Source organism: Lontra canadensis, unplaced genomic scaffold (genome assembly GCF_010015895.1).
Source record: "Lontra canadensis isolate GAN:19392208 unplaced genomic scaffold, GSC_riverotter_1.0 scaffold1, whole genome shotgun sequence".
Taxonomy (NCBI): Eukaryota; Metazoa; Chordata; class Mammalia; order Carnivora; family Mustelidae; genus Lontra; species Lontra canadensis.
This window is the reverse complement of record NW_022630995.1, coordinates 42594556-42621775: the sequence shown is the minus strand read 5'-3', so window position 1 is coordinate 42621775 and position 27220 is coordinate 42594556. Positions and strand designations below refer to the sequence as shown.

At 33.7% G+C, this 27220-nt stretch overlaps 1 protein-coding gene across 10 annotated transcripts in view; it reads left to right on the top strand.

Annotated features, from left to right (window-relative positions):
• PCDH7 (protocadherin 7) overlaps positions 1 to 27220 on the top strand; it is a 413338-nt gene that overhangs the window by 195046 nt on the left and 191072 nt on the right. For 5 of the 10 annotated variants that reach the window (XM_032853694.1, XM_032853666.1, XM_032853680.1 and 2 more), the window contains exon 3: positions 26457 to 26552. The exons of the other annotated variants lie outside the window; for them this stretch is intronic. In XM_032853694.1, the coding sequence (XP_032709585.1) occupies positions 26457 to 26545 (89 nt within the window). In that variant the 3' untranslated portion in view covers positions 26546 to 26552. The remainder of the gene's footprint in view (positions 1 to 26456; positions 26553 to 27220) is intronic. 10 annotated transcript variants of the gene reach the window in all.

Genomic DNA, 27220 nt, shown 5'->3' with positions numbered 1-27220 from the left:
CTTTCTGTTATATACCAGTTTCTTTAAGGATGGTATGCAAATAGAGCATATTAATGCAGGAAAAGTCTGATTTTCTTGAAGTTTACCTATGAATATTAAAATATAGTCTTAGAGAGTAATAGATTATAAATGACCCCAAGTGAAATTATGGCTAAACTAAATCATGTTAAATAATTATTTTTCCACACTGTTATCTGGGTGAAAAGATATGATATCAGGGTCTGATGATTGATATCCCTCTTGATTAATAATCCAGAGTTCAAATGGCATTTTGCCTTATGGCTATAAAGGCATGCTTATCTGTGTGTATGGTGGTGTATGCTTATGTGGATGGGAGCTTGATGTGGTTTTTAAGAATTAAGTTTTTTAGTATCTATTTAAATGACTATAAAAATTTTGGTATGAATTGCATTGCTGATGAACTTATTTCTAAGGCAAATATGATTGAAATGCTTTGCACAAAAGTAAAAATTAAAATACTATAATAATATTAGACACACACACACACACACACCTAGGAAGGCAGAATTGATCTAAGGACATTCCTATACCTGTGATTACCTTTTGATGATATGATATAGTTTTATTTGTGTTTTAAAAAGTATCTCACAATAAACAACATAATGTACAATTAAGTCTTGATTTTTAGATGTCAGCTATATTAACAGAAAGGACTTTGTATCATTGTCATTATATTCACATTTTAACGTTATTTTTCTGTTTTTTGAGTTTAAGTGGATTCAACACCTTTAAAATAAGTAAGAAATGACAAGGAACAAACATAATTATATATGGTAAACACATATCGGTTACTTTTTAGGAAACATAGATGGAAAACTTAACATGTGAACTTGTTAAGAAACTAGAAAGTTGCTGAGAAACATTTGCCAAGTAAGGCTTTTAGTTATTTTTTATAACCATGTTTTTAGTCTTGTTAACAGCAAAGACTATCATAATAGAACTGATTTTTCTGATTTTGTATGTGACTGACACTTGAAATTCAGTTTTATATAATCAGTTGTCATCTGTTAGCTGCGATTCATGTTAGCCCTGATCTATAGGTAATGACAGAAGGAGATGTGATTCACTTTGGGTGATCCAAATGCAGTAGTTGTCATTTGAATAAGTTTTGTTGGGTCCAAGTTTTCAGACTACTATCTAGCCATAAAGTACAATTATGTTGTTTGAATTCTGGTAATTTTATCTTCAATATTAATGGATCATTCTGACATAAATAGAATTGGAATTGAAACCTGTCAAGTATTCATTTGTCGCATTTAATTGGAATCCAGGTAATCTGCAGCGTTTTGCTTGGTTAGGTTTTAATCAGGATTTGTATTGGATTTTCCATGAAAATATAATTTTGGATGCTGTCTTATTCCTAATTATTATTACCTCAAATATTTTCCTTGAATTTTAACCTATGTGAGCAATGCAGTTAAAACTGATTTTCTGGATTAACTTCCATTGTAAAGTTTAGAGGATAATTTCCAGTGCAATAATAAAACATTCCAACATCATGATGCTACCTGGGTATGTGTTAGAGCAGCTAATGATAAAAATAAGTTGTCATAGATGCTGGAGTGAGGAAGTAACTAAAAGTAACTAAAATAACTAGAAGGAAAATTTAAGTAGAGAGGCAGTGAAATACACTTATGTTCTTCAAAAGCTTTTATTTGCTTCTCATACTTTAGCATAATAAACACAATTTCATAAAGAGGGTCTGTGGATTAATAAGCTTTATAATAAGCTTTATCTTACATCCCAACCTACCTTACTGCCAAATGATGAATGAGGTTTTATTCTCTTATCAGCTTAGGAAAAAGAATACACTATAAGAATCAACATAATTTCATAAAACCTGAATCTAATAATTAGAATGAGTCCCACCATTTTAATAATTCCAGATCCAGGTACTTACATCCATGGGTCTTTGGAAAACAGTAATGGAAATGATGTCATTAAAAATATTTCAAGAATTTTTTATGAATTAGACATTAATTCATGAAAAACATCACTAATATATTTTTCTTTGCTCTTCATGAATTATTATCAATATTATGATGATCTCGTGTTGATCTTTTGATAAGATTGGGGAAATTAGTCATTTATTATTTGAATAAAATACACTTAATGGGATAGGATATTTTATTTTATTATATATTATTGGGAGCGGGCAGAGGAAGAAGGAGAGGTAGAATTTTAAGCAGGCTCCATGCTTAGCATGGAGCCTGATGCAGGGCTAAATCTCACAATCCAGAGATCATGACCTGAGCCAAAGGGATAAGATATTTTAAAATATGGGGTTCATGATAGGAAGTTGAGTAATGATAAAATATTTGATAATGCAAATATTAAAACAATTGAAACCTATTACAATGAATTCATAATTCAAGTGAAAAACAAATATTGTTTAAAAACATCATCACATTAAGAGCATAAATTGACTATGCAAGAGCTTGCCTTTGTCTACGTTATGCAGTTGTCTTCAGATTTTCTCTTGGAAAAAGAGTTTCAACAGTTTCTTTAGATCTATTGTTAGTTGACAATTGACCTTTGACTTCATGCCATAGTCTACTTATTCTTCTCAGTTACCCCCTGAATTACCTTTGCAAGTCCAATTTGGCTTTGCTATGTGTACTGTAACCATATACAGTGTTTAAAAACTCAGATAAAGGAAGCGCCCCATTTGACCTCCAATCCCAATTTTGCCTTTAGGATTGGGTAGCTCACTTATTCCTTCTGGATCTGCTTCTAATCATCTATAAGGTGGTTAACAGAATTAACTCTAAAATCTTACTCAAATCCAACAATCTCTGATTTTTTTTCTTTATATCCAATTTTCCTTAGATGTTTTACTCTCCAAATCAGAAACAGAGCTTTGGGCAGATTTTAAAAAGTTAAATGAGTTAAAAAATTTGGCCACTCTAAAATGCCTAATTAATTTTATGTCTCTTGGTTTTCTCAGATATTTAAAAGATAATTTTGATTTTTATACACTAATATTTCTGAGCCCCACAATTCCAAACTTTCTTACTTTTTCAGAAATATGTAAGTTAGGCTTAGTCATTGTTTCATTCATTCTCCTCATTCCACATGTGTTGAGTATTATTTAGAGCACACTGTTTTTGAGTATTAAACCACGGTACAGTGTATCACGAACTCATTTTGTATCTGCCGTGGACTTTTCACATTGCTTTCAGAAATACTAAGGGTTGCTGGAGGGGGCAGGAGTGGGGATAGGATAATTGGGTGATAGACATTAAAGAGGGCATGTGATGTAATGAACACTGGGTATTATATAAGACTGACAAATCACTGACCTCTACCTCTGAAACTAATAACAAATTATATGTTAATTAATTGAATTTAAATAAAAATTTAAAAAAATACATGTGTATAATTGAAATTGGAAATGAAGTACCATTTTTATATGACCAAAGGTAATAAGAATGGAGACTAGACTCATAACTTTGTGTGGGATAAAGGGCTCTCTCTCTACCTTTCTCCCACCTACCCAGTTTCCAACAGTCACTTTTAAGGTCCTGCCACCTAGTCACTGTTAGTTTGTTTTCAGTTAGATTGAATTAAGTAGAAAGGTTGTGTCTTCCATCTTTCCAAAGATGCTCAAACACTTCTTAATAGCATAAGTCTAATTAATACCTCAAAACAAATGCCCTGCAAATGCATCCCCCCTTTTGTTTAAATTTCTGCAGGAAGAGACTCACATACCCTGGAAAGGATTCATTTGCATGGTTCTGCTTTTCAGCCTGGCACTCTATTGCCAGAGGTGGACTGAATTTTCTACCTTTCTAGAAGTAGAACTTTTCTAAAAGTAGTACTTTTCTACTTCTCTGTGACAAGGGTTTGTGCCTCCCAAGTATCCCCAAGTCCACATGCCCCCCTCCCTGACTTCTGGAGGACTTTACTCACTTCTGCTTCTTCATGGTGATTAGAGACAGAAAGAGATTATAGAGGCTGTCTCCAATAAAGATATGGTGCAACGGCTTTCCAGTAAATGAGCAGCACAGTTTAAAAGAATCCAAAGAAGATACTATCCTAGGGAAGAGACAATGTTGTGGATAGAGTATAGTGGTTTAAAAACCAGGCTTTGAAATCTAATATCATTGGTTTGAATCCTGGTTTTTCCTCTTCCTGGCAGTGCAGTTTTCTGACCTCACTTAGCCCCACTTCCTTCAATAATAAACCTTATTATTGTGGAAGCAACTGAATGAGATAATAACACCTAATAATTTATAAATAAATAATGAGTTGTAATAATTCCCCATATTCATTGGTGGTAGAATTATTTACTATTATACAAATAGTAATGATAAATAATGTTGATTATTATTAACTTCAGGTAAATTTGACATAACAGAATAGCTTAGTCATGAAAGCATCATGAAAATGTTTTGTCTCATGGTGATTCACAGACCTGTACCCTTGAAACAAATAATACATTATATGTTAATAAAAAATAAATAAGTAAAATGTTTAGTCTCACAAAGATAGCAATTCTAAAATTATTGGTAAGAACGATATTCTCACCTTGGATACCTTTTAGTCAATTTCTCATTTTTGTGGCACATCAAGGGGTAACACCAAGGAGCAGATATGTTTAAATATATCAAGGATGTGAAATGAAGGAAAAAGAAGATTCTGTCCTCTGGAAAGAGGACGGAATGAATTGTACTCTTTTTGTCCTTTGTCATTCAAGGTGGGGAGAAGCCGTTATTACCTTCCTATATTATTTTCTCACTTTTTAATGTTGTTACGTTTACGCTCAGTGTTGCAGTTGAGCGTATATCTTTCAGGTGTGTGTTTTCCTTCAAACCACTGAGAAATATTCTCAGTGACAGGGGAAACAAGCTAAAAAATGTGTTCAATTAGTATGCTTACCAAACTCTCAGCCCTTTCTTTTTTAATCTCAATATTAATAATTAACACTGATAAAATGTGTGGCCATATTATCCTTTTTATTCTAATCTGGTCCTTTAAAACTAGATCATTCTGCTGAACCCTTATGACATTTGAGGATGGAATGAGCTCTCATCAAATCTCAAAGTGACTATAGAGGTCAGTTAGTTTCTTTGTTGCCTCCAGACTCTTGAATTATTTGCTCATCCAAATTTCAGCACACTTGTTAGATAATGCATTCTATGTTTAGCTTCTTCTTTAGTTAGGGTATCCTCTCCATGTTTTTTGCATTCTTTTTTGCCAAAAGACTCTACATACTTCCATTCCTTCTCTGACTTTTTTCTGGATATGTGTAACAATTTTGATGTTGCTGAAATATAACAACACTCTTACGCATCTTTTGCATGGTAAAGAAACACTAGAACTTGTCTTTTCAGGTGTCATCAGCCGCCAACCTCAGAGGATAGTTTATTTAATGAGACACTGCTTCACTTCAATATTCCTCATTGAGGAATTGTTAACTCTTCTACTACAGGGATTTTTTTTTTTTTAGAAAAGCATTATCTTTTTAAGTACAGCAGGATGGTATTATTCCTGGCTCTTATTTAATGGGTTAATTATATACGAACAAATCTGTGGTTATTCCTTTGATTCAACAAATATGTCTTGAAAATAAAGTATGACCAAGGCTCTCTGAGGAAGTTGAAGTGAATGAGAAACCATCTCTCCTTCGATGGTGCAACTCCTTATGTTGTGGAGATACAACTGTGATTTCAGTAAATTCACTACAGTGTGAAAAGGGGAAAACTCTTTAGAGAAGTTCAGAGCAGTGTAAAGAACAGAGAAGAGAGAGGAAAACTATATAGATGAAATGATTTTAAATGCACTTATTGAAATTTTTACATTATAAACAACGTCTTGGACTGGAAGAAGGCCTTAAAATGGTGTCTGCATTGTACCCCCTTTTTCTACCTACCCATCTTCTATGTCATGTAAAAATAATAATTAAATTGGTCTGGAGGTTTTATGGTAAGCCAGGTAAAGTGAAATTATTTGTTTAATTTTTCTAATCAAGTTATTGTTTTTTCTTTTCTTTATCTTTCCTTGCGTGTTCTTGTTGCTAAACATAATTACTTCAAAAACTCTAGAATTTATCATGATGAAACTGGCAGCACACACTAAAGCCAGGTTGAAACTAGATTAATTTTATGTCTTTCTTCTCTTTCTGCTTATAAACACAGATAATTAATTAAAATATGTGTGATTTAAATAAGGTCTTTCAAACTTAAAAAGGGCCTGTAAATAATCTTTTGAATTTATTGTCATTTCTTTTCAGAAGACCAATTATATTACTTAAATTAAGAAGGTGATTAGATTACAGAAGATCGGATTAGATTAGTTTTATTTTTGCAAAACTAATGCATTTCTTGTATTGTGGTTGCAAATTGTTTTTGTGATTGCTGTCTTAAGATTCAAGTTAAGTTCATGGGTATTTGTCTTTATGTCATATCCCCTTTCTATCTGAAATATAGACAATAGGTTTGCCTTGTTTTTAAATCTTGTTTCTGGTAAGTTTTTACTTAATTTATGCATGTTGATTTTGTTTTTGTTTTTGTTTTGTTTTGTTTTGACATTACTCTTATTATTTTGCATATCTTCTCATTACTGTTCAGGAACTAGAATTATAAGTTTATTACAAAATGAGGATATATTTGAAACACATGCAAATTTAAATGCTTCCTTTAAACAGATTTTCAACTCCTAAAATACAACAATCAAAAAAACCCCACAATTTTTGTTATTGGGTGTTCAAATGAAACTGTGGTGAGTGCTATAAAATGTATTGGTAATAAAAGATGGTAGAACAGTAGCCTGCTGTTTAACAACAGTCTACGTGTTCATTTATGTCATAAAATATGTCTTACAATTTTATTTCTGCTCTCAAATGTTCACCATCTATGTTGATAAGGTAATCAGGGGACCCGCATATGATCTGAGCCTGGTAAGCTTCTCTGAGGATGCATTCCTATGAGCCATAGAGTGTAGATTGAATTATGCCCATTGTTTTTATTCAGTATGAGACTGAATTTCACCAGCCCAGCATTTGTAGCAAAAGGTCATAGCAGTCATAACTGAAAATTGTGTACAATGAACAGGGAGTTTGGAATACTCTGAGAATTCATTTTGTTCAGTAACCATTTGCTGAGCATTTACTCTATGCAAATTCCCATGAAAGATCCAAAGGTTAATGAGACATGCTCTCTACCTCGTAAGCATTTGAATATCATGGTAGAGAATGACATGTACAGATGTAGATATTTAAAAGTAAAGGCATGGGAGCCTCTATGGAGAAGTTAAAAGCTACCACAACCACAAGATGATGAGCTGAGGATATGAAAAACCACAGCCAGACTCTGAAGAATGGATAAGTAGGGATTTGATAAGAAAAGTATGGGTACAGTTACAAAGAATAGTGAATGATGTCAAGGAGATCAACTTTAGAGGGCGGGGAAACAGTGGTGCTATTTTACCAAGTTGGGAAAAATGGTAAGAATTTCCATTTCCAGGAGAATTAATCTGATTAAGACATGTGGACTTTAAAGTACTTTTGAAAAAAATCAGACAATATCAAGCAGACCATTGAAAATGTCCTCTGAAACTAGAGAGTATACATAAATCACAGAAATATAGCTTTTGGAGTCACTAGCACCCTGGTGATTATGAAATCTTGGGAACAGTGAGACCATCAGTGAAGCAGATGCCACAGAGAAGACATGATACCCAACATGAAATAAAAATATTGAAATATAAAAGAATCTTCGAGAAGTAAGTTACAGTGAATGTGCCTGTGAATTATATTTTTTAAAGGCAAAAATAAGCTGTGGCAGGTTGAGGGGAAATTTAGAATTAGGAAAGTAGGAATTATCAAACATCCAGTGATACAGAGATGAAGAAAGCAGATACCGGATCTTGCAGACCTTGATAAGAAAAAGAACTAGAAGACCCAACTGAGAGAGATGATTGTTCTTTTTTTTTTTTTTTTAAAGATTTTATTTATTTATTTGACAGAGAAAGAGAGATCACAATGAGACAGAGAGGCAGGCAGAGAGAGAGGGGGAAGCAGGCTCCCTGCTGAGCAGAGAGCCAGATGCAGAGCTCCATCCCAGGACCCTGAGATCATGACCTGAGCCCAAGGCAGAAGCTTAACCCACTGAGCCACCCAGGTGCCCCAAGATGGTTGTTCTTTACATTCTTCTCTCCAATGACGCTGTAAGCTGTTTGAGGACAGCTTCTTTGCCTTGTTGAGCTTAGCATGATATAACTGGAATAATCCCTACACACAGATATCCAAAAAAATTGTTGAATTCAATTATATGGTCTTAGGGCCCAATGTCTTTGATAGGGATTTAGTAGAAGTGAGACTACTGAGAAAACTGAAGACCAGGAAGTATAGTGTCAAAACACACTTGAGAATGTTTTTTCAGGTCAAATAAGTTCATTATAATGTCATTATCGAAGACAGGGGTATGGTTGTTGCATCCCTTGACACCAATCTTAATGAATTTTTTAAGGTTATTTATTTAAGAGAGAGAGGAGGGAGGGGCAGAGGGAGAAAATCCCCTAGCAGACTCTGTGCTGAGCATGGAGCCCAACATGAGGCTGGATCTCCTAACCCTGATATCATGACCTGAGCCAAAACCAAGAGTTGGATGCTCAACCAACTAAGCCACCCAGGTGCCCCTTAATGAATTTCTAATTATCTTATGCTCCCATTGTTCAGAATTATTGTTTTATTTTTACAAAATTTACTGAAAGTACTACAGGGTCTGAAATTTCTATGTAACAGGTTTCCTTGAGTGATATATCAATTACTCCTTTAAATTAGATTTTGCCTCTAATATCACTTTTATATTTCACTGTATGCGGGGACATCATTTGTCCATCTCACTGTCTTGAAATTTATATGGTGTCTGACTAATTGTATTTTTGTTGAAATCCCATAATAACATTTTCCTGGTTATCATCAAAAATTTTTATTTTGTAATTACAAGATTCCTGACACTGTAAGAGTGTTATCAGTGATTGGTAATACTGTGCAAATAGATGTGCTTCAAAACAGAAAATAATGAAAAGATAATTTACTTGAGAAATAAATTCAAAAAACTTAGTATAAGGACTCTCCAAATCCAGGCTATTTTATATGTAAACAACACCACAGATATGTAATGACAAAAATGCTTACCACAGCTAGTACACCATGAAAGGGAAGAAATGCCTCCAAATATGTTATGTGCAAAGAGTTACTAATAATGATTTGCCAGGCAGATGTCACTTTTGATGTTGTTTTTATGTAAGGAAGGTCAACCATCAATGTCACATAAATTTATTCTTTCTCTGAGTTCATTGTTGCTTAGTAGGAATTATGAATAGGGACTTTATTGATAAAACTTGTCCCTTCCAGTGCAAGATGATCTAAGCAATTCTGCATAATAATTTCCAAATAAAAATGCAACTCCAAGTTAATCACACATACACTTATTTGGTTTATCAGAAATCTCTAGACATATCCATTTTTTGGCTTGGCATATGCACTCTCCGTTGTCCTGAAGCTTTGAATAGAGAGTATGGGAATGTAGGGTATGCCAAGAAAAGACTACCTCTCTGGTTGCCAGATGGACTCTAGGAGCCACCTGGCAATTTTTTCCCCCTTAATCTAAGAATCAAAATTTTACCAGTGCACAGAATTATACAGAGCCAAGACCAATTTTCAACAATATTACAAGACCCTGATTTCAAAGTTGAGCATCCGTTTATCAAATTTTGAGCAGGAGAATATCCCATTCAAAAATAGAGATATTCCTGCGTCTTCTCTCAGAAGGTACTCTTTATCTCTAAAGAGATCCAAGGCAAATCAGCATATCTCTTAAAAGATTGCCTGGTGAGGGTGCAATCAGAAGAAGGAGGGGCTTCATCCAGAACCATGGAGACCGGATGAAGCCTGCTGAAACACATCCACCACTGAATGGATCATGTCCTGAAAAAGAGATTGCTTTGGCTCCCTAGATTCAGGGCATCTTTTAGGACTGGGCACCAACTGAGATCCTGGGTCCCTAACTTGTGTTTGTTGTTATTGTTGTTTGTTTTCCCTTTAAGGTCATCTCTTAAGGATTTTCATATTTTTCTTAAAATATGTAAATCATTTTTTCATTATCAGCTTTAAGCATGTTTATATAGCCAGATTTCATTCCTCTCCTTGCTTCTAGTTCATTCTATAAGGTGTCTTTGCATGATCTAAACATTCAGCCAGTTTTTCATCAGATCTATTGTTTACCTCAGCAGTTAACTTGCTATTCCTCTCCAGTGGGTGACATCTGACACTTAAAACTGTGTATCAAAAACATCTCCCGGAGTGATATGTAATTTTCAACATTGGTATTTCTATACTCATAATTTCTCGGATGATTCTTACCTAAAATAAATTCAATCTTCAATTATACAAATACTTGGAGGAAATCGAGTTTTAGGGACTAGTGCTTCTTTTCCCCCTTTACTTTAGTCGGCACAATGTTAACCATACATCATCTTTAAACAGGTGATTGGAAGCAACATGTTCACACAGAACCATATTTTATCAGAGTTCTTCGCCTTGAGCTTCCTCCCCTTCATTCAGTGTGATCAATTGTGTTCAGCCTTCACTAGTTCTTTCAGAATTCAATTCTGAGGGGCACTTCTAGTCTCCTGGACAACATTGGTTCATCTCTTTCTCCCAGAATAATGAGGTTCTAAAATCTAATTCCTGCCTATTTCAGCCCCAGACTGTTTTTATCCTTTTTTGTGAAATCAAACCCAGATGCTTTTCATTTGTAGCCCAGGTCTCGGTATTACCTATGTCCTCAGGATCAACTAGCTATTAAATTAGTTCTATCAATTGTCCATGGGTTTAGAGGTCCCCATGTGTGTTTTTCTTATGTAACTACATTTCATTTCAGAGCAGGACTTTTGACTTGATTACTTAGACTAATTTTTTTTTTGTTTTGTTTTTTTCTTTTTAAGTCTTTGAAAATACTAGGAAAATACTAGGGAAAATACATTACTCTTCTTTACCCAAATGAAAAGTTCTGAATTTCTCCGACATTCTCTGAATTTCTCCTTCATTCCTGAAGGAGGATTAGAGGACTGTCCCACAGACTGACTCTGAGGTTTCACATTTTTATTATTTTATGCATTCTAATAACCTTATATCTTTATCTTTCCCAACTTCACCATCCCATATACATTTTCTCCCTTGTAATATCTCATCTGTGACATTTTGAGGATCAAGCGATTCATTTTCTATACCAAAAGTCATTATATGTGAGTCTTTTTAGACTACCAAGATCTGTATTCCTTTTGAGGTAGCTTTTAGAAAAGTCTGTCTTATAAATGTTCAATTTTAAAATGTCCTTCTTAAATCTAACTTAATTCTTCTGTTATAAGACATAATACATAATAATACTATATAATAATTATATATGTCAATATTATATGTTATATTTATATATCAAAAGAACTAATGCCAGAAGTTCAAGTCTTTGTTCAAGCTCCACCACATTTTCAGGAAAGGAACCTGGATCAATACACATATCTCACTCACTTAAAAATGGGAATAATTATAATAATTACACTCCTATCTTCCTTAAAATGTTGTTGTGCAGTTATACCTGAGCATATATTTTTAGGTAGTCAGCATTTAACAAAATTATATCAAGTTACTACTCTACTATGTTCAATTGTTTATATACATTTCACTGTTTTTTCTGGTTCTACAGCTTTTTCTTTTCCACGTCAAACTGTTGTGTTCATAATATTTAGTAAGTGCATGATTGTTTTCTTGCCTACAAAAATATTCAGTGGCTTCACATGTTTTGCCCAAAAGGTAAGTTGTTTCCTGGCCCCTTTTTAAATCCATATTGGTTTTTAAGGATAAGAGCAAATGGCTCTCTATGTATTGTGAATAACTGCCAATATTTATAATATAATTCTGTGAAAACCACAGACAAGGAAAACTTATTAATTGTTTCAGATTTATTTTCTGCAGCTAAGTAGCTTCTGTCTTTAAGAGGCCTGAATATATTTTCCTGGATTTATTGTGAAAGAGTGGTAAATGACAGAAACCAGTAACTCACAGAGATATTCATCAAATAATTATTAAAGATCATTCAGTGCCCAGCAGCAGAACAGTTCTTAAGACTCTGAGATTACAGATGACTCTCAAATATTCATGGCAGTGAGAAAAACTTTGTAAAGGATGATCGCCAATCAGAGTATGGATAGATTCTGCTAATTAGGCACCGATTCATAGCTCTTATTCACTTTTCTACTTATGCTGCTAATTAAGCCAAATATATTTATAAATGTAGAAATCAACTTTTATGGAGTATTTGAGATAATTTTCAGAGTATAGTGCAGAACAACCCAATTACAATACAATTCAAGCATAAAGGGCTAAAGGGATTTTAAAGGGAGGTCATCATGAAGTATCTCAAATGTCAGAGACAAATGAATTATAGACTTATTCACTCCTGCTCGCCCATAGACACACAAAGTGAGAAACACCAGAAAAGAACAATTTACCATAAAGTGGGTATTATACCTACATTAAAATTTATTGGAATGATGAAATAGTATCCTTATTAAGTATCTAAAAATAAATGATAAAAAGATAAGGTAAATTGAAATAATAAACTAATACTTTTATAGTACATTAGTGCTAACCTGAAGATTCTACATATTCATTTGCTTTGTAGAATCACTGAGGAAGGTAATATTATTGGCCTTTTTATAGATGATGATACCGGGAAGAAGATATGCAAAATTGTGGCTAATAACTAATAACACTAGGTGCTCAATACATAGGAGTTATTATTATTTATCATCCTTTCTCTTTGCTATTAGCGCCACAGGGCTATATTTGCACTACTGCATTTAAAGTTCATGAAACCTATTGCAGCTATGATAATTATTTCTATTTTAAAATCATCTTTAAGTAGATTAGTTTTATTTTATATTTAATGGAAGCATTCATTTATTATGTAGTCTTGAGCAAATCATTGATCTTGTGTCATTATCTAAGGCAGAAAAGCCATTCCTTAAGCCTATTTTTCAGGGACATTAAGAGAATCCCACTTTTTATTGTGTGATTTATAAAACACAATGCCTGTTTTTTGTAATTTTGGAAAAGCAGTATTATATTTCATCATTGAAAACCACTTTAAATCATGCCTTGACAGAAATGTTGAGATCTGGGATCATAAGTGAAATAGTCAAGTTTTTATATCATAAAAATCAGGAAAAGCCTAATAGATTTTTTTCTTGGCATAATAATAACAGAATAATAGACTCGATATCATGAGCTGCTTGATGAAATACAGTACTCAAAATAAGGTAAGGATTTAATACCAGGTGCTTTATTCACTGTTTGTACTTGATAATTCTGTTTCTTATGCTTGTATCTCATTGGTAGTTCATTCTACACACACACACACACACACACACATCTTAACAGCACCCTCTGCCAAGGCTGGGAGGGTGCTTCACTCCATGGAATAATGCATATGCATAAGAAAATACAGCTTTAGCAGCCTGCTTCTGGAGTTGGTCCCATGCCTCCTAAAGATTGTAGAAACAAAGCAATTAACTTTTTAATTATGCAAACCATTCGGTAAAGTAAGCACTAAAAAGATGTTTAAGCAGTTTATTTAATACTTTTAATATTGTCTCAGTAATGTTGGAAATATCAAAATAAGCTAAAACAGGCTAAATGCACAAACTCTCAGAGATTTATTTTAAATGTCCTCTTTGCAGGATAAATATAGGGAAAAAATGCTTTCATACCCATATTGCTATCTTCAAAACTATTAGATTGTGTTAAATATGATTTTTATATAACATAATCAATTTAGAAAGGATCCTAGCTATTTCAAGACGTGGGCACACATATTTTTAACTACGGCAGAAGTCCCAGACCTCCCAATGGAATTTTTTTTTCACTTTTTAAAAAGATTTATTTATTTATTTATTTGAGAGAGAGAAAGGAAGAAAAAAGAGAGAGAAAGAAAGAAAGAAAGGGAGGGAGGGAGGGAGGGAGGGAGGGAGGGAGGGAGGGAAGGAGGGAGGGAATTTGGGGGTCGGGAGTCAGAGGGAGAGGGAGAAGCAGACTCCCTGCTGAGCAGGGAAGCCTATGCTTGACCCCAGACCATGGGATCTTGACCTGAGCCAAAAGGCAGACACTTCAGATCTTTGGGATCAAGCCTGCTTCACCCTCTCTTCCCTACTCCTGTTCTCTCTCCCTCTCTGCCTCTGTGTTTGTCTCAAATAAATAAATAAAACCTCTAAAAACAAACAAACAAACCTTTCTGAGGAGAATGATTAATTAGGTTACTCAAATTTAAAAAGAAGAAAGGAAGAAAGAAAGAAAGAAAGAAAGAAAGAAAGAAAGAAAGAAAGAAACTTCCTTAGATACAGTAACAAATTAAGATAAATTGGAAATGAATTTTGAAATCACTGGCATGACATGTTAAAGGGCATATATATCTGCCAGAAAGAATTTCCAAGTCCCTCCTACTCAGGTATTATACCCTGTTAAACCTTTTAATAGCAGCAAGAAGATACAGCTTATAAAGGTAGATTGATGATTCTATTGGTGCTAACATTTACAACATTGTAATTGTTTTTCATACTAAAATAAGAATATGTATTTTTAATTTGACATATGGAATCACTTCATGTATTTAGGAATATACAGGCATAAAAGATGGTGCATATTTCTGTGTGGGATTAAGTAAAAATATCTATTTTCACTGAGAAGCTGGCATATTTAGTTTACTAATAATTGACCTAGTCATTAAGCAGCTAAAAGCCCCCATCTGCCCCTGATGCTCATTTGTAATTATCATATATGTTTTAGCATCAATGCCATAGCCTTCATTTCCTCTGATGGGAAGAAGGCATGGCATTTCTGAAGTGGTTAAGGCAATTCTCCTGCCTCCGTAGCGGAAAAGAAAGAACAGAAATATAATATAGCTACATGGAGAGATGCCTGCCTCTGAGCTCTTTTCATTTTAGCAGCTTGAGAAATATTGCTGCATGTTATTGCTCAGAAACACATTCTTTCTAAATGAAGGTTACTGCCATTGATTTCAAAGAGCAAAAGGATCCATTATAATATTTTTTGTACTTCATTTAGTCAGTCTCCTTATTGATTGGACTTCGTGAACTATCTTCTTCTACCTGATGTGCCTTCTTAAACAACTTTGAGGACAAATATTTTATTTAGTGGCTCAACATGTGGAGAATTTGACTTTCCAGTTATTGTGTATTTCAGATGCTCCTTCTGAAATTTATAAGCAAACTTTAGGAAATCTCAGCATTGCTCACTTGGGAAACACACAGAGGCACGGATACACACACCATACTTGGTACGCTGGGCTGAGAAGGCTAACACATATCTTGGAGATAATTGGAATAATAAATTACACCTTCAGAAAGATTTTATTTTAGAAATGTTCTATTAAGGTCAATAGTTTCATTTGTTGTGAACTCCTAACATATTGAGACTTTGTATTTTAAAATCAGTAATATTTTCTATACTAAAATAAACTTTATTAAATGGCAAATAGAACATTTGTAGTACTTATTTCTTTAAAATTTGGATTATTTTCTCTCATCACTTAACATGTCAACCTGGAATTCAATGTAATTCTTTAAATAATATACCAACAAAAAGACTGTAATGTTAACTTACAGCTTACCAACTACAGACTTTTCTAATGCCTTCTAGTGTTTTTCTTCCCTCAAGAATAAGGTGAATATCTATGTTTCCACAGTAGAGATTTATGGAATGTGTTGCTTAAGCTAAAATAGCTGTGTGCTAACTTAGAATATTCTCAAATATTGCTTGAAGGTTTTTTTCATTGGATCACTCAACTATCTCATTATTTCAAACTATCCTTTACACCTTACGGTCCGGTTTTCCTTACAAGGGATTTTGTTTTTTAATATAAGCCTAAAAATCCCTGGGAACACATAGGCCTGGCACTGTTAACTCACAGCAACAGGTCTCAACAAGAAATTCTGTGCCTGAGACTGTCAGACTCTGTATTTCAGGTTTCTGTTGAAAATGTATGAAAATTTGATGTAAGTGTACCAGTTATTTATAATAACGATTTCAGCATTGTGGTATATTAGACTTCTCATCCTCTTTCTCTCTGCACTAGAACCCAGCCATAACCATCCTTGGCTTCTGCAATGCTTGTTAAAATAAAGTCCTTCTGATACTACTCGTAATAAACCTTCATGGAGGCAAACTAAGATAGACCCTCCTGATAACTGAGTTCTCTTTAATAGTGGATTGTATTCTTGTGACACTCCAGTCTAGTTATTTCCTTTTAGAGTTAAGGGTTTTATGTTTAAATAGTACTTATTTATTTATTTATTTATATTATTGAACAGTCTCACTGCTATGACTAAGAAAATTGCTCCATAAAATACTTGGTAATGTAAATGTGAGAATGAAAGTTATATATCTGGTGATTTATTAAATTTATGGCTTGTAGGAACATGACTGTCTCTATAAAGAAATCTAATATACACATTGGAGAATATTCTAGTAACGCCTTGTAAAAATGGGATGCTGTTATAATTTGAAATCTCAAAAGCATGAACCACTGTAGAGGTATGCCTTCAGCATTTCTAATCATGCATGGCCTGACTTTGCAAATCTACGTTTGATGTAGGAAGATTTAGAATATGCATTTATTTTGGAAATACTTGCTCTCACACAGTATGTAATATTCGTATGCTTATCTCTTTTGATGTACTGTATTCCCTTACCTGTTCTTTTTATTGGCAAGGAATAGAAGGGTCACTTAAGAGTAGGAAGTTAGTTGGAATTATGTTAGAGGGAAAAAACAAGGTTGATGAACAAGGGCCTAGACTAGATTTGAGAACAGTGATTCCCCCAGGAATGAAGAATTTTGGTCTGCAGGTCAAAAGGGACTCGGGGCTATAACTAATGTCATAGGGAACTATCTTTTTTTTTTTTTTAAGGTTTTATTTATTATTTATTTGACACAGAGAGAGAGGAAGAGAGAGATAGATCACAAGTAGGCAGAGAGGCAGGCAGAGGGGGAGGGGGAAGCAGGCTTCTGATGCAAGGCTCCATCCCAGGACCCTGAGATCATGGCCTGAGCTGAAGGCAGAGGTTTAACCTACTGAGCCACCCAGGCGCCCCCACAGGGAAATAACTTTAACTTTCATTTCCTAGGAATTACTTTAAAAGACATTTTGAAAGAGTATGTATTTTTTATCTTAAACAGAAAGTTTTTATCATTACATTTTCTGAATTGATTTTGGTTGCAACTCTTTTTGAGAAGTTTAGTGTATTTGGCCAGCAAAATGTTAACTTTCAAAAAATTGATTTTGATTTCAGGATTCTTCTTATAGTACACCCCCATGAACTGATCTGCAAATGGAATATTTGAAAGACCCAAGAAGGTTTAGGCGCACAATATGGGATTTTATAAAATATATTTTTTATAACTAGAAAAAATATATAACAGCAAAATACAAAAAGTCTATGTTATGCATGATAAACTAATAGAGTATACCAAGACAAATGTTTATTTTCTTTTTATGCAATCTGCTTAAAATAAACATAGCTGTTATTTTTACAATAAAATCCATGTGGCATATGGTTTATTTTCAGGTCCCCTCCCTCCCAGGAAATGTATTACTTAATTGATATATAATAAAAGCATATCTGCTGGAGGTGAGGGAGACAGAACAGGTTCTTCACATATATTAGCAGACCTCCCACATGCTATTTATTAAATTTGACACTAGTCAACCGATTCAGAGAGCTGATTGAAATGAAGAGAAATCCATAAATTTGCAGAAGTATGAAAACATGCAAGCCTGTACTAACTACCCTTGCAGTTTTATCATCTGTCAGATTGCTCAGGAGTATACCATATTTTATAGGTTTGAACTAAAACATTAGGAATTCACACATATATAATGAAATAAGATATATGCTTAGATGGAATAGCATGGCCCAAAGTTAACATTTTCCTTCATGTCATCTAAATGACAGTATTGGAAAAAAAACTGTTCTTGTGTATTAACTGAATCCCAACTTTGAGCATGCTTCATATCTCTTCGGTTGTACATGAATGTGTTGAAAAGAAAATACTACAAAAAAAAAAAAAAAGTTTTTCCAAGCATCTGAAATGTTTTCTAGTCAAAGAACAACTTGCATTTTAAAAATAAATTAAAATACGTTAAGAACAGGGTGCAAGTCTTTCAAACAAAGGATAGGGTGATCAGACTGTTTTATTTTTCTTTCATTCTTCATATCTATGAGTCATCATTCCTTGAGGTTCGAAATTATAAATAACACTACAGAGTGATTTCAACTCTACAAAAGAAATCATCCATTTTTTTTTAATTCCATAGTAGTTAAATTCAAAATGTCCTTGCATACCTTCTGCTAATTTTATTCAAGACTGAAACGTTTTGATGAAAAAAATGTTTCCTAATTGTTAGATTATTACAGTTATGTGGCGAAATTCACTCAGAATTGACAACTGTTGTTTGACTTGGGAAAGTTAGAATATAGTAGTTCGTACTAAATGGAAGGAAATAGCAGAACAAGTTATAAAGAAAATAAATATTTCAATGAGTAAACTATAAACAAATCATGCTTCAGGGAAGGATGGTTGATTAAGGGGAGTTTATACTGCAGTTATCACTGAACGTTGATGACATCCAGGCACACAAAGGTGATACCAAAAAAATGAGGGTAAAAATTGTCATCCAGTATTTAATTTCAGCTATTAGGACAGTCATTTGTAAGTCTTAGATGGTGAGAGTTAGGTAGGGTTAGATATCTGCCTATTTGGATACAGAGCTTTACTATATTACAGAGTTAGGATTTGAGAGGTTATAAAGAGCAGGGTTTAATTTTTATGATATGTAATATTTGCAACAAAATTCTCTTGGAAATAAGCTCTAGAATTACTTGTATGTGCATTGAGTAGAATAGAGGCATTTAGCTATTTATTTATTTACTGATTTATTTACTTATTTATTAAATATCTTACTCTCTAGACCTTATACTACAGGAAGGCAGAAGCCATGTTTTCTTATTTATTGTATCTCTAGCTAATAGGGCAGTGCCTAGCATAGAATAGATGTCCAGTAAATATTCGCTAAGTTAATTAAAGAATAAATTAATATTGTCTAGGCCAAGGTCCACCCATGATTTCCAATATCATGCTGGCTTTTATGCTTTTCCTTTGTTTGTTCTTCTGATAATGGTCTGAGTTGACCTGTGGTGGTGGAGAAATCAGTCACAACGATTGATGGAGAAATCAGTCACAATTGACCATATCCAAAAGAGACAGGATAGTCATAAATTCTTTTTAGAGTATTACAAATTCAGTCACAATGAGTGGTATAAGATATACTGTATCCAAAAATAGGCTAATCATCAAGTCTTTGTAGAGTATTACAGATTTTCTCACCTAAAATTCATACAGTTCTTACTGATCATTGGTATGTACTACACTTAGTGTTTATACATGAGATAGGATATTTATTATGTTTCATAAAGTTCTACATGTAGGTCTTGGTGAAGAGTATATTCTATATTTCAAAACTATGTTTCTCTAAGTATATTTTTCTCCTTTCTCTCTTAGTTGATAGAACTAAAATGTTATCAACAGAAATATTTATTTTGTAGTTGAGAAATTGTTCTTTTTAACTATCTATCCTATCAAGGGCCTCAAACATCTAACATAGGGAAAAATTAAAATGTTCTTTGCATACCACGCTCTTAATAAAAGTATTTTCTAGATAAATGACATTGATGGGTGGACTTTATGTATCTGCTGATTGTCATCTACAAATTGAGAACATAACAATTGCTAGTTCAAATTCTTAATATATTTCTCATATGGAATTAACTATATATTTATTTATATATTCATTCATTCATTCATTACTAAAATAGAATTGAAATCTGATTTCAAAGACAACTGTACAATTCAGATAAGCCATGGAAAAGATTGGTTAAATTTCTGTCTCAGGTAAATTTTCTACCATCTATGCTATTCTTACACATTTCTTTTTGAAAAGGTTTTATTTATTTATATGAGAGAGCGAGTGAGAGAGAGAACAGAAGAATGGGGTGAGGGGCAGAAAGAGAAGCAGACTCCCTGCTGAGCAGGGAACCAAATGTAGGATTGCATCCTGGGTCTCCAGGATCCTGTCTTGAGCTGAAGGAAGACACTCAACACATTGAACCAACCAGGCATCCTCTTTACACATTTCCTTCTATATTTAGAAGATTCTGGAATATGTTTTTTTATTTTTTATCTAAAATTGTGGTTTGTTTTACAATCTGCCCCAACCCCCGGGACAAGAATAGAAAGACACTGAGTGGAAATCAAGATTTTCGATGGGCTTGCTAACGTCTGCATGAGAAGTGATTCTTTTTAGAAGTTTGCGAGGTAGTTCTACTTATATTACTATATGTCTATTTTCTTTTTTTAGTCACTTAGGTCCACCTTGAACCTGTGTAACAATTCTACTTCACTGCTGCCCCTTCTGCTCTTGTTTGTAGCTTCTATCCTCTCTCCCTCACCTCCTGTACTCTGTATTCTCAGCATGGTAACCAATTCACTACCCTTAAATAGGCAACCAAAAAATGGCATATTACTGAGCGTGCTACTTAACTGCCACACGTGAAAATACTTTACATTTTTCATCTCAATCTTTGGGATCGTCTTAATGTGTAGATTTTATTAGTTCACGAGAGAGCAAATCGTGCCTCACAGATCTTGGGTGATTAGCTCTAAGTCATGCAGCCAGTGAGGGGCTGAGATGGAGTTTGAAGAAAATCTGTCAAACAAAAGCACCATGTTCTTTCTATTACAACCTGCTGTGTCTAGTCATGCCCTTTTTTCACTGAAATGGTCTTAGTCTCTTTCATCTGCATCGCTTTCCTGCTGACCAATTTTTTCTTTAAAGTTGACTGCAACTATGACCTCTTCTGTGAGGCCTTGTTGATGCTCTTGTCTGTAACTCTTTGAATATCACACATCTGTATTAGCATATATTACAGTGTCATTCTTACGGAGGTTCTTTTTTTAATTTAAAAAAATATGGTAATAATTTTTCATAAAATATTTTCTTCATGTTGTGAACTTATGGGAACTTTCAAAATGTTTACAGTTAATTATTTTTTAAGCATCTGAATTAGGATTTTGGATATGATGAAAATCAATGATATAAGACAAAAGCACTTTGGGTCTTCTACAGTTTTTCAGAGTTTAAAGAAGTCCTGAAATCTTATGTTTAAGTTTCACTGACTAAATCGGTGGCTAGCACAGATTGAACACTCATGAAATATGCGATGAACAAAATCGAATTATCGAACTGATATAACAACCTTCAGTTTCAGAGGCTATAAATGTCTTTTGTGAAGACTTACACTTTCTATAATTTTATTTATTGACTCAAACAATTAAAAGTCAAGAAGAGGATGAGCAAAACCCACATTAAAATGTATTTTAAATAAAAAATTACTTAGAATATTAATTATGTCAATGTAGTGAAATAGTGTATTAATTAATATTAAAATTGTAAGTGAATATTATTCAATACATTAATCAATAATTAACCAGGTATTCAGAGGCTATTAGTTTGTCTAATGAACAGAGTGAATCCTACTATTATAGATACACATGGTGAGATTTCTAGGGAGGGCAGATATATAAAACATTAGAATTTGAAAACGAGCAAAATATTACGGACTTGCTAGAAGCTTTATAAAATGTTTTTAATACAACTAAGTCTTAAAATTTTAACAAAATTGTCAAGAAATGTATCAAAACTCCAAATCTGTATATGGCAAAACTCTGTCATTATGATAGTTAATTTGTAGGAAGTAGAGTGTAATATTAAATAAAATTAATGAGTATCTGCTGTTAAAGAGAAAAAAAAGCAAAAGGATATTTCATGTTTTTACTCTAGAGTTAAGAAAACAAACATCATGTTCAGTATGATTAATACACTCTACTTTAAATGCATACATATGAAACTCATTTCAAATGTATTTCAATGTTAGTACCTAAGGTTTACACTTAATTTTTTATCTTTTTTTTTACTATTTCCTGATTTTTTTTTTTTTTTTCATTGTACAACCATTTTACCAAAGCTGGATCCTGGAAATAGCAACATTTTTACTTAGTTGATTTTTATGGCCATTAAGCTATGCAATCTATGCTTTTAAATTTTAGGAGTTCAAAATATAATTCAGGATTCTAGAAATACATCATTAACACTTACTAATGAAATCTGAATAAAGGATTAACAACTATTCTTTTAAATTAAATCAGTTATGACTTTTACTGATCAAAAAAAAAAAAAAAAAAAAGCTTCAGGTGGTGCCTACATAGTAACATTTTTCCCCTCTGTGTCTTCTGGTTTTTCCTTCCTTGTCTCAGTAGTTAAGCTGGGCTGATAACCTCATTCAGGGTTTATACGATTGTATATTTTATACTTAAGAAGTGCATTGGGTAATGTCCTATATGCAGTACCTCAGTATTATGAGTGCTCTAAGAATATGCTGTGTTCCTTTCTCTGCAAAAGTTCTAGGTCCCACCTCTCCCCATGCCCCCTGGGGCAGATCTTAATCTTTTCATGCAAGAGTTAGCTCTTTGGGGGCCTCTCCACACTCTAGCCCTGCCCATATACACTATGGACGTTAGCATTATAATCATTAAAATGCCCTTTTTGATCATTATTTAGCCACTCTTAGCAAGATGGAGGATGAAGGAAAATCAGACCCATCTCATTCTCTCGAGTAAGACTCCCTCAGAGGAATATACTGGGCAGCTCATCTTCAGCAGAGCCCCGGGTATGAAAGTGAGAGATGGTGGGGAAGTTTCAGAGTCAGACCCAGAGTTAAAATATGTTTCTAATTGTTAGAGAAAATTTGCTTTTAAGAAGGACCTTACAAATAGATAAGGAAAGCAGTACTGTTATCAGGAATGTTTATGCAGTGTGGAGATAGCCTTTTCTCAGATGTCCTTGCACCAGGCACACTGGGTTTTGAGAAAAGGCTTCAGACATTAAGTAGAGAACAGCAGTCTCATGGCTTAATCAATGTCTTTATATTGTTCAGTGTGACTCTTCCACACATCCAGGGCTCTTCTGCTGTTCCTCCCACTACACAATCCATTCTGGTTAGACTCGCTTCAGACCACCAGCACTCAACAGCCTCCTTCCCACCATCCTGCATTAGGTTGTGTCAGCTTCCCTTTCTGTAAACTGCTTCTTTCCTTCCATTCTGGACCCATAACCTACTGTCTTTGAGAAGAAGTTCAGTATCTGTCTTGTCAAAGTCTGCTCCCTTCATCTCTTGTAATTTCCAAGCACTAAATTTGACCCTTAGTTTCGTCCCCCACCAAAAGATTATAACCCTTAGGGATAGGAGCCAAGCCTTGGACCTTCTTCTTCCATATAACGGTTCAACACTGTGTTCTCTGTGCTGACTTCACTCAGTCACACAGACCCTAGCATCTGTAGCTTAATACCAGTATTTCTATCTTGATGATACGTTTTTCCAAAAATAAAAATTTGAAGAGTCTGACTTTACAGTGGACCATCCCATGGTATTCTCTATGATGTCATTGTTCTTTCATCTCCACGACAGGAATTCCTGTCCTTTTGTAAAACCAATCTCATTACAAACTCTGCAATGTCAAGGCTGTCCAGTAATAATCACAAACCATCTCTCTAACCACTTTTATTTTTTTTAAATTTGACAGATAGAGATCACAAGTAGGCAGAGAGGCAGGCAGAGAGAGGAGGAAGCAGGCTTCCTGCTGAGCAGAGAGCCCGATGCAGGGCTCGATCCCAGGTCCCTGAGCCAAAGGCAGAGTCTTTAACCCACTGAGCCACCCAGGAGCCCCATCTCTATCCACTTTATATTTTCACTGATGATATGCCCCACACCCCACTTTTTATCCAGGTTGAAAATCTTGCTTATATCATTGTGCATAAGCAGATTCCTACCAAATTCCCCTTTAGTACCAGTGATCATTTTATTATCCTGGCCTCTACCTTTCACACCTGAAGAAAAAATAGTACTTATTTTTATATTCCTTACTCCATAAAGTTCTCTCCTTCACTCCATGAATTTGTGACTCTTTAAAATTACAGTTTAATCTTTTTTGTTGCTGTTTTATGTTGTTTCAGTTATTTATAAACTCAGCTATTTATAAAATCATTTTATATTACTTGGTACATCTTGATAAATTGTACTATTAGTGTTCTTCTGTGTCTTATGTATTTGTATTTATTTTCCAAAGTTTCTCATAAGTGTACCTTTGGTTATTTTTGAATCTCCCACAATATAGTACTAATTTTCAAACATATTACATCGTAATACTCTACCCTTACTCAGGTCAAAGGAAGAACTTATGATATATAAAATTCTTAGCATATTAGAGAGTCAGAAAAAATGTATTTTATGCTGGTTGTAAGAATCTTGTCCCAAATTAAGAGCATGTGGATCTTTTTACTTCTGGCTTGCAAAATTCCCACATTTGATTCTCCCAAGGACAAAATGCTGATCCCAAAATACTCACTCACAAATATTTAAATATAGGAATAATTAGGTTTAATTTTTACTTTGATATTGCTGGAATACATAGATTTTAATTTTAAAGGGGTATTTGAATTTTAAAATATTATGTGTAATAACAATATTTTAAAATTAAATACAAAATAAATATAAGAAAAAAGCTATAAAAATATCATGTTTAATCATATCAGATAAAAATTAAGTTTTCTACTTTCGGTTGCTTTTTTTTTTTAATTTATTTAAACAGGCCTAGACTGCATATGCCTTCAGAATTCTTTGATTCTAATCTCTTATGATAACCAATTAGTTTCTAAATTTCTCAATTCAAGGGCTGACTAATACTGTTGCCTAAGCATTAGGTGGGTCATGTTATTTTAAACAGAGATGATGGCTAATAGTAAGCAGTGTGTCAAGAACCAGAAGAATTGAGAAATTGGAAAGTTTTGAGACACCTGTCTAAACAAGATTAAAATAAGACCAAAAGGATGATCATGCTTCTAACCCCAAAGATCTTTGTGATAGCTGCATTCTTAAACATCAGGATTAAAGGGTAGAATCACATTCAGCATGCAAACACTTATTCATGAAAATCCCTGTCTTTAAACAAAAATTTAAGAATGTCCCAGCCTGTCCATAAATAATAATAGATTAAGAAACATTGGTGTGTGGGGTCAGAATTTTTTTCCACAAAGAAAAATTAATTCCTCCTATTTTTAAATATTTTACAATACTTCCTTCCCTTTTTACTACTTTTTCATTAACACTTAATTTTTTAAAGCAGTTTGGTTCACAAGAAAATTCAGAGAAAGGTACAGATATTTCCCACATACCCCCTGCCTCCCCACAAGCATATTCTCCATGACCAGCATCCCCCCCCAAACAGTAGAATACTGTTTCTTTCCTTCAGAAAATATACATAGATTTTTATAAGTTTATTTCCACTTTTATAAGCTTCTCTAAATAGTGTAAAGCAATCATTTTTCATATGTAGTTTGTATCTAAATATAAATATACAGAGCTAAAGATTTCATCAAAAATAAATACTAAGAGCAGAATTGGGTAGCAGTGTTCAGTTTTTAAGTGTGGTATCATCTCATCTATTGATGTTATTAAAGCAATTAATTATCATTAAGATTCAAATCATTTACTGCTACCAACTGTTTACTAAACATTTTCATTTTATTTATTTTTATATAATCCTATATATTTACTCTTCAAAATTTACAGACAATCCAGATTAAGTCATGTCTACAAACACATAATTAGAACATAAACCTTTTTACAAGTTTTGTTATTTTGACTTCTTGCAATGCATAAGAAATCTACTAAATTTCTTTCTTATTAACTTAACAACTTGAAATTGTTTTGATACCAGAACTACATAGCCCTAAGAGAATGTAAAAAGAAAATGCACAGTGAGCCAGTTTTGTAACAATGAGGTAGAGGCAGAATGAGAAAATGATAATAATCCTACTGTGTGGGGGGTAGAATACATATATATTTGGTATTGTTTATTCTATATAGTTTTTTTCTTAAACATGTTGTTAAAAAAAATCTATACCTTTATATCCAAGCGAGAATAAGATAGTAGCTTATGATGTGTAGAACCCCACTGTGTCCCTAGACTTAGAAGATTCTTGTTAGAATGTTCCTATTGACAACTTTCAAAATACCTAATTTGCATAAATTATTTTTAAGATTCATCTAGATTTTTAAAAAGGCAAGAAAGAAACCAAGCTCAGGGTTTTTGGAAATTGTTTTATTGGCGAGGTCTATGGATGGACACCATTGTGTAGGGGCTGCTGATTTTCCCTTCACATATTTCCCCATCTCCCTTCCCCAGGTGTTGCTGCCATCACTACCTTTCCTTTCCTCCCCTTTCCTCATGGCAAGACGCATGGAAGAAGAGTGCTGTTAAGGCCTCTCCATTAATCAACAGGTATGGTGGTTCCCATGAAGCAATGCCGCTGCCCCTCCTCTGCGTTCTTCATTAGTAGTCTAACTCCTTGACATTCAGAAGACGCATTTCTACACTACACAGAGTCTACTGATGTGGCAGATGTATTCAACTTGAGTGTATCTTTACACATTTCGGCATGCTATGCATTTCAGAATTCCCTGCACAGTTAGAATTCTTTTTTTAATGAAAAGACTACAGAAGAATTAATGATACAATTTTCGGAGAAAAGTGTTACACAGTTTCCTCGACTGATCCCATAGGAAAGAAAAACAACTTGTATGTGTATATCACTTTCAGCCTTCTACAAGACTGAAAACAATTGTGATATACCTTTGAAAAGTGCAAAATGAGAATGTTTTGTGAATTTTAAGTCATAATTCAATTAGTATCACATTTGGATTTTCAATAGCATTGCACAAAACTGCATGCAGATGAAGGATGCTTACTCATTTGGTTACAGAAAATTAGGTATAAACCAATTCAAATAAATCTAAATCCCCCTACAAAACCATGTCATTCACATATGAGAGCCAAACTTTTTTTTTTTTTTTTTTTTTTTTTTTTTTTGTTTAATTCCTGGTTTTTTTTTTACGGTATTGAAGGGACTGTTTCCCTCCGCAGAACCCAAAGTACCACTTGTTGAGTGG